The 9236-nt window shown below is 35.8% G+C and overlaps 1 protein-coding gene across 1 annotated transcript; it reads left to right on the top strand.

The window, feature by feature from the left end:
• Window positions 1–1576: 1576 nt before the first annotated feature.
• LOC127646605 (G2/M phase-specific E3 ubiquitin-protein ligase-like) lies at window positions 1577–8597 on the top strand. Its single transcript, XM_052130359.1, has 5 exons — window positions 1577–2183; window positions 5850–5987; window positions 6073–6248; window positions 7641–7813; window positions 8375–8597. Exons 1-5 carry the CDS (start codon window positions 1577–1579, stop codon window positions 8595–8597), a joined length of 1317 nt encoding a protein of 438 aa, XP_051986319.1.
• The last annotated feature ends 639 nt before the right edge of the window (window positions 8598–9236 follow it).

The raw sequence follows: 9236 nt of genomic DNA, 5'->3' as shown, positions 1-9236 counted from the left end.
ATTTGTATCATTCCACAGTACCCATAGCTGACAGTTATTCTTGTTGCCAAGCAACATTCTTTTTACCATTTACTGTCAGGGAATATATTTTTTGGTGGAAGGATGGCATTTAATGATTTTACTCACAAAATACTTTTTTTGGCAATATTTTAATAAACATTTGTGTCCTTAATATTTTTACTACACGGTGAACATTTTCTAAAAGCAATAAAGCACTTGAGGCCATGCCATATTGTGAATATAGTCACTAATGAAGGGGTTGCAGCCGCTCTGCTTCGCATCTTGCCTAACAACGCCATTAAGCTGTAACTTTATTCACAATATAGCACGGCCTCTCATACCTTATTTCTGAAGTCTACTTAGCCGTAGCACATGCATGAGTCGCCAAAGCTTTCCCATTGCTAAACAACTGTTTTATTAAGTTGCGTGGGTCTGTTGACATTGCAATGTGTCAGGCTCACGAGTATGTGTATTTGTGTGAATTTTGTTTTGTGTGTCTGTGTTTAAGAGTGTGGATGGGTGAGCGTGAGGGTGTTTTCCAGTGAGGCTCATTATGGCGAAATACAATGAAACACTTGCACGTATTGAAAGTTATTTTGGATCATTTAGAAACTGTTGTATTTACCGGTACTGTATTGATCAAGTCACTGAATTGCAGGTTTGTTTGTTGGTTGCGATTCTGGTCTGTGTGTGTGTGTGTGTGTGTGTGTGTGTGTGTGTGTGTGTGTGTGTGTGTGTGTGTGTGTGTGTGTGTGTGTGTGTGTGTGTGTGTGCATGCATGTGCGTGCGCATGCTGTATGTGTGTCAGCGTATAAATGCAGGATATTATAGACAATTTGTAATTTTTATCTGATGTACTTTAACCCATGTCTTTGGCTTAACTGATTATTTTGCTGTGGTAGCCTGTAGGGCTAATAATTTGGCAAAGTGATATGGAACCGTTATGCGGTCAAGATCTGGAACTACTTCATAGCCATGCGTTTACTGGAAAATAATGGCACAAATCAGAATGTCTGTCAACCAATCAGAATCAAGCATTCAACATACCTGTGGTATAAATTTGAATAACGCAAGTGAAGACAGATTTAAACACAGCAAGTCACCACAAGATGTCAGAGATTTTTTATATGTCACCTCTGCTGTAGGCATATTTCAGAACCCTCCAACATCGCCCACTGAGGAAAACAACTATTTGAGAACTATATGCTTTGATTTCTGCTGATAACCGATAGTTCCAAAATGAGCTATTAATTGCAGAACCGATATGTCGGTCATCATATAATTTTATTATTACACAAGCTTTCTCAAAAACCTGATTCTAAATGTTTAATCATATTAGTACTGTGAATATTTTTTATTATAAAACGGTTAGTTCCAATCCTTGATTCTGATTGGTCAATAGCTGTGCTTTATTCACGATAAAACACGGCTATGACCGCTTCACCCAACGGTTCTATTTATCACTGCGCCCTTAGCAACACCCTTAGCAACCACACGTATCAACATAAACATCGAAAAAAACGTACGAATTAAAAAGGCTAAAATGTTTAAAGTAAATTTCGATTTACTAGGTGGCATGACGATGAATAAATGGTTTGAGGAACAATTTGTAGAGACTTCTACAAATATGAGCCGTCATGCTGAAGTGCTGAAATGTAACATTGATACATTCGAGAAGACAAGTAATGAAAAAAATACCGTGCAGCAAACCCAATGGGCAGTGAAATGCTTCGGTGACTGGTGTAGTGAAAAGGGTTGCAGCATTGATTTTAAAGAAATCACCAAGACGGAACTCAACGAACTTCTCCGTGACTTCTACGGAACTGTCAGAAGCTCCAAAGGCGAAAAATGTTGGATCAGTAGCCATAGTGCTGGTCTGAACAGATTCCTGTATGATCCACCTTTGAGTTTGTCCTGGTGTCTGATGAGAGACCGCAAATTCACCTCATCCAATAATGTTTTCATTGGAGTCGTAAAGACAATGAGAAGAGAGGGTCGTGATAAAACGGAGCATCACACACCGATTTCTACTAAAGATTTCAGCACCATAAAACTGTCCAATGCGCTTAATCCTAACACACCGGAAGGACTAGTAAACAAAGTCTGGTTTGACGTGCAGTTACACTTCGGACGTAGAGGAAAAGAGGGGAACCGAGAACTCATTCCAGACTCATTCCGCAACGGTTTGTTGTTTCTATTTGAGCTTTCATGCATATTACATATTGGAACGTTGTTGTTCACCATCAGGGACTATTTTTTTCTAGCGGAAGGAATGCTTTTATTGATTTAACTTCATGAAATTTCCACTAATAAATTTTTTTTTCTTTAATATTGTGTGGTAACCGTTTTATAAAAGCAATAAGGTACTCGAGGCAAGTGCTGTATCGTGAATAAGTAACGGCTGAAGGGCGTTGTTAGGCACGACGTGAAGCGGAGTACCTTATTGCTTACATATACCACAGTTAGTTCCGGTCCTCAAATCTGATTGGACGAGAGACGTTCCATGAGCACTGATGGTGTGACAGCATCAGCACTCAGAGGCTTCACTGTGTGTGTATCACTCTGTGTTCATGCTATGCTAAACTAAAGTGCTTCTGTTAGGAGTTACTGGCTTTACTTTTTAAATTACATATGTTAGCCAGCAGGTGGTGGCAAAAGATAATTTTTGTGTGTAATATGAGCCAGTTGGTGACGTAAAATTAATCCGTTAGTCATTGTTTACATAGAACTGCGCTCCGTGATCGCTCATATTACTAATACATTACCAAAACTAGGAAATGGCTTTAAACGGCTTTAAACTGACAACTTCAGGATTAAGACTCATGCTGTGAGGCACAACAGACTAATTTATTACAGAACTCAAGTGCTTACCTTTTATCAGAGTTTCCACATAGGATACTGTTTCTATAGTGAATGACTCTTGCACACTGCCTACTGTGAAATAGAGAGGAATACCCCCGCTTGGATGTCTATTTTCTACTGAGAAACTGACCGCATCTATGGCAAGCCGTTTTAACATTTAATCATTTTAACCTACTAGTCTCTATTTTCATGCTACTAGTGCTTATTTTTTAGATACTAGTATCTATTCCATTAAGTACTAGTACTTATTCATTAGCGACTATTGCTTATTATTTAGGTACTAGTGCTTATTCAACAGATACTAGTGCTTATTCTTTAGTAACTAGTACTTATTCAATAGATACTAGTACTTATTCATTAGATACTAGTACTTATTTATTAGATACTAGTACTTATTAGATACTAGTCCTTATTTATTAGATACTAGTGCTTATCAATAAGCTACTAGTACTTATTCAATAGATATTAGTACTTATTCATTAGTTACTAGTACTTATTCATTAGATACTAGTACTTATTCATTAGATACTAGTACCTATTAAATAGATACTAGTACTTATTCATTAGATACTAGTACTTATTCATTAGATACTAGTACTTATTTCGATAGTCACTAGTAACTATTCTTTTGTTACTAGTAACAAAAACATTTTTTTTGCCATTGACTTCTATGGGGATCTGTCATTTAGATATCAACTATTCAGTTCTGACTAGTATCTATTCCAATTGTGACTAGTACATATATATTAGATACTGGTAGTTATTCTTTAGGTACTAGTACTTATTTTTTAGATACTAGTACTTATTCATTAGCTACTAGTACTTATTCAATAGATACTAGTACTTATTCATTAGATACTAGTACTTATTCATTAGATACTAGTACCTATTAATTAGATACTAGTACTTATCAATTAGCTACTAGTACTCATTCAATAGATACTAGTACTTATTCATTAGATACTAGTACTTATTCAATAGATACTAGTACTTATTCAATAGATACTAGTATCTATTTATTAGATACTAGTATTAATTCCAAATCTTACCAGTAAGATTTTTTATTTTACTAGTAAGATTCTTAATTGAACTATACAGTGGCCGTTCTGACTAGTCATAACATAAGACTAGTAAAAAAGCAGTTGTGACTAGTAAGATAAGAATAGTTACTAGTAACATCTGGAATAAATACTAGTATCTAATTAATAGGAACTAGTATCTATTGAATAAGTACTAGTAGCTAATTAATAAGTACTAGTATCTAATTAATAGGTACTAGTATCTAATGAATAAGTACTAGTATCTAATGAATAAGTACTAGTAATATTTAAAAAGATACTAGTCAAAATTGGAATACTTACTAGTCATAAATTAATAGATGATATCAAAACAGAATAGCTACTAGTATCTATTAATTTGCAGATATCTTCAACCTCATAAGGAACTAGTAAGGAAATATTAGGAGATATCTTCTTTCAAGCAGATTATTACATAAACATGAGTACTCTCAGCCATCCAATCAGAGTTCATATGGTAATGCAGGCTAAACTACGGCAATAGAAGAAGCTGATTGGTTAAGGGGAGAAAAGATGCGTTTAATATGACTTTTACATATAGACCATACTAAAGACTTAACTGCCAATAACAAAATCCAAACAACCGGTTCATAATTACCAGCCAAACAACCACAATCCAGAGATTGTGACTTTTGGAGAGCATTCATAATTCACATAAAAAATTTGGATAGTCTGCGTCTGATATGCGATTGAATGTCAAAATTAAAGTAGCATGCACTATATTAGGCTACATACCTATTCATTATTATATTTTTTATACTGCTCACTCAGCACACAGGTCTGCAACACAAGATTTTCATAAAGGTAATAACTTGTCATTTTGGTCTGCTTGGGTTATTTCACGACAGATTTGGTAAGATTTCATAAGGTGACTGAGTTACTAGTTCACAGTTCCAATACGTTTTTTTATTAGCCTATTCAGCAATAGTGTAAAAGGCCGGTAAATAAAACACAACCTTAACATTGTAAACACAATAAACATGTAGGCTATGCGAATTTTACTTCCCCTTACTTTATGACAAATCCTTCAATAAATGGTATTCAGAAAACAAGATTTAAAAAAATAAGTAGCCATGTAGGCTATAATAAAAAATATACAGTAGCCTAAAGCCTTTTGTGCTCTTTATTACAAACAACATTTAGCCTATTTAAACGCCAAGGCTAAACAAATTTATTTGTATCGAATCTGAAATTGTACGCGACGTTGGGTTCAGCGATCTCTCATTCGGTCCAAAAGTTTCCATATTTGCAATGTAACATTTGCATCTATTAATATAAAGTCGAGTCCCAACATAGGCTAAATCCGCAACTTCACATCAAGGGATATGAGTTTGACTAACCGGCACAGCCTTTATATTTTAGGCTGACAAATTAAATTAAGCAACTTTTTATGTTTTGTTGACTGTTTTATGTGGTCTCATGAAAGTGCGTAACTATACCACAAATGTAATTTATCGTGCCATTTATACACCAAAAATAGTTTTTGCATGTAGGCCTAGCTATATGATACGCAGTTTTCGCGTGCATATGATGTGGCTACTGTAATACAGCCTACGCACGCACTCCACATCCCTAATCCCAAGAGATTTGCAGTGCGTAGCATATGCACGCAAAAAAAAATATATATATATATTTTGGCGTAGGCCTATACATAGCACAGTCGTGGTATAGATAGTCTACGCACTTTCGACATCGTGTTGCAATGCCATGCCAGAAGTGAACTGATAATATTGTGTGAGCGTGCGGCGCAGCGCCATCACTGGATTTGTTCCTCAGGGAAATAACTTAATACACTGTCATTAGTCATACAGATAATATGACATCATTCAAAAGAGTAAAATGTATATTTTTCATTATTCAGACGAAAATCATACAATCCTTTTAAAAGAATTTCTGTCCGATTCTCTGAAGAATGTGGAAATTTTGAGGAGGCTGTGGATTTGGGAGGCCCTAGGAGAGAGTTCCTCACCTTGCTCATGGAAGCAATTGAAAACTCTGCACTGCTTGCAGGCCCAGATGGAAGAAAAAACCTTGCTCTTGACTCAGTTGGTGTGCTATTTAATTTAATGTTTTTCAATCACACATTGTTTTTACAACCTTCAACCTTGTAATAATTATCACTTTTCCACTCCAGCTTTCAGAGAAGACAGATACTACCTTGCTGGTAAAGCAATTGCTGTCAGCATGGTTCACGGGGGACCTTCTCCTGGATTCTTTTCATCAACTTTGTTTGAATGCATCTGTAACGGGAACGTGTCACCAACCATAGATGATGTTAATGACTTGGATTTGCAAGCAAAAATCCAAAAGGTATTTTTTTTGTATAAGCAACTAATTATATTGTTAACTTTTAGGGGTGGGAATCTCTAGGCACCTCACGACTCGATTCGGAGTGCTGCGATGCTAAAACTATTATCAATGCGTTTTTTTTTTTTGTTTGTGACTGCTTGGTAATTTTAAAAGCAAGGTAGTTATAATGACCCATAAAGAATATACTTCCAATATCTTTTATTAATAAAAGATATGGAAGTGATTTGCCAAGTCAACTGTAAGGTTACATTTGCCAGCATATGTCCCAACATTGCAAAGAACCAACAGAAAAAAAGTGTGCCTGTACTAGCAGCATACTTGTAGTCAGTGAATACAAACTTCAGCATATTCTGAATCTATAACATAAAATAATAGACTTCTAACCAACATCCTATTGTTATTTGCGATAATTCATCATTAATCAGACAAAAATAAAATAAACATTTTGCTGTAGCAAAATCACAAACGGCTTTCATACAAAAATATAGAATTATGTACCAGCAGCTCTCATACAAAAATAATGCTTGTGGAATGCAGTACAGTAAACCTATGTATTACAGATCTATTTACAGCATAAACAGATTAATGTGAAAACCAAACAATACAGAAAATAGCTCTCATACAAAAATACAAAATAGGGTAGGCCACAATGAAACACTGCCAAATTTCCATACGTTAGCTTTTAATGAAGAGGGTGTCATTCTGATTTTGCGCTCATCATGCGTCTGTTAATGCGCACGCCAGACTGTCCGGGCGTTACGCAGTGATACACAGAACCGTTGGGTAAAGGGGTTATAGTTGTGCTTTATTGTGAATAAAACCACTATTGACCAATCAGAATCAAGGACAGGAACTAACAATTTTATTATATTTATACAACAGTTAGTTCTGGTCCCTGAATCTGATTGGCTGAGGTCTTTCCAGCCATGCGATGTTCTACCAGTATCTCCACGAGGAACCGTTTCACCGGTTGTATCACTCCTCTAACGCATTTCTCACAGCAAGTTTCATGGTGGATGAGCAAATCCACCATTTTTTCACCAGAATACACTTGTCAATCTCTCTTTCTACCAAATACTCTACATATATACTACACTTAATAAAGTAACGTTTCGGAGTTGATAATGGATGCTCGGGCTCAAACTGTTAAACTGCTAACTTGAGATTTGTATAAATGCCTAATTTATTTGAATCTGTGGCGGAAGGAAGTAGTTTCGCACAAAAGAGCTTTCTTATTTTTTTACACAATTGTGCCATCAAACTGTTGTATAAATGCAATGTCACACTTGTGCTGATATGGAGCCAAAAAGCACACAGAGTGTGATATTGCTTACTTAAAATGTCACAATTTGCCTGGTAATAACTTCAAATTAATATATGTATATTTTCCAGATTGCCAATGCTGCAACCATGGAAGAGTTATGTCAGGCAACTGAGTGTATAACAGAATACCTGGCAAATGCAGGCTGTCTTCGAGCTATAAAACGCCTCGGAGACAAGGATCAGCTTGTAGACGATATTTTAATGTTCCAGGTTGTGAACAGAGTCCATGGCCCACTTGAACGGTAAGAATGATATATAATGATCATGCTTTCGAGATTAGTTGATTCAATTGCACTATCAGTTTTGATATTTCTTAATGGCCACATACTTGGACAGTAAGGCAGATTTAATTAACTTTTATTATATAGTTTAATTTACAGATTTTATTTACATTTAGTATGCCATTCCAAACTTGTTTATTTTTTTCTGCCCATTTTTGTTTTTTACTTTTTATGTGTGATTTTCTTGTCCTCTCACATCACTGCAATTTCTAAAACCTGAAATATTGATTAGTTTGTTTTTTTCTTGTGACGAGTGATCAGTGAGAAGAGTTATTGCACTTGAATTGATACTCTTGAATAGAGGTCTCTTCACATAATTTCCATAAATTAATATTTATTATAAATTATTATATAACTGTAATTATATATCGACCAGTAAACTATACAATTATCATAAATAACAAAACCTTATCCCATGAAAATGTGACAATTGTTGTTTGAAAAGGACAAATAATACGTTTATGCACTATATTTTAAAATGAGGATCGTTTTTATAAAACTATTTTTTCTTTTTTCTTGAAGACTCCGGGAGGGCCTGATGACTCTTGGCCTGTTGGATGCTGTTGTTAAACACAAAGAAGCCTTCAGACCCCTTTTCTGCAGCCCACAACAGCCACTTACTGCAGACACCCTTGAAGACTTGTTTAATATTCGCTACTCAGTTGCTGGAAGTAACAGGCGGGCAGAAGAAAACACTGCAGTAGCCTTCTGGAGGGACTACCTTCTAGATGCAGAAGGCAAGTAATGTAACTGATTTGTATGTTAATGTCTTCTTGTGCAATGGGGATAGTTAGTAACAACATAAAACAATATCCACCATTTACATCATAAAACAGAATTTTCTTATTTATTTTGGCTTGGTATCCTTAGTAACAAGTTGTGTATTCCTTAAAGCAAGGTTAACTTACCATCACTGATTCCCTGAACTCTGTTAATTAACCCAGTCCTTGCTTTCTCAGGGTTGGCTGGTTCCAAAAACGCAACCAGGGTTAAGTTCAGTCAACGTTCACAGTGAAAACACAAACATATTTTTAACTGAGTGACAAACCCTTGAGTCACCGTGGGAATGGACGCAAAAAGCGGCACACTCTTTCTTTGAGTCCCTTTCCATGGTGACTCATGGATTTGACGCTCTGTTAATGTCTTTGTGTTTTCACTGTGAACATATTCTGGGTTGACTGAACTTGCTCCCAGACGCGTTTTTGGAACCAGCATTTCCGAGTTCAAGAGATCGTTCACCCAAAAACAAAAACTATCCCATGATTTACTTACACCTCAAGCCATCCTAGGTGGATATGACTTCTTTCAGACGAATACAAAGCGTTATATTAAAACATGTCCTGGCTAATCCAGCAATATAACGGAAGCCAAAAATGTAAAGCTC

This window comes from Xyrauchen texanus, chromosome 7, assembly GCF_025860055.1.
Source record: "Xyrauchen texanus isolate HMW12.3.18 chromosome 7, RBS_HiC_50CHRs, whole genome shotgun sequence".
Taxonomy (NCBI): domain Eukaryota; kingdom Metazoa; phylum Chordata; class Actinopteri; order Cypriniformes; family Catostomidae; genus Xyrauchen; species Xyrauchen texanus.
Note: the sequence above shows the minus strand (reverse complement) of the source record. Positions and strands in the feature narration are given on the sequence as shown.

Excerpts from the sequence above, each read along its gene's own strand:
- LOC127646605 (XM_052130359.1), top strand. The coding sequence starts at position 1,577 with ATGACGATGAATAAATGGTTTGAGGAACAATTTGTAGAGACTTCTACA. Across the intron at positions 6,249-7,640 it reads TGCAAGCAAAAATCCAAAAG|ATTGCCAATGCTGCAACCAT; the intron begins GTATTTTTTTTG and ends TATATTTTCCAG. Across the intron at positions 7,814-8,374 it reads GTCCATGGCCCACTTGAACG|ACTCCGGGAGGGCCTGATGA; the intron begins GTAAGAATGATA and ends TTTTTCTTGAAG.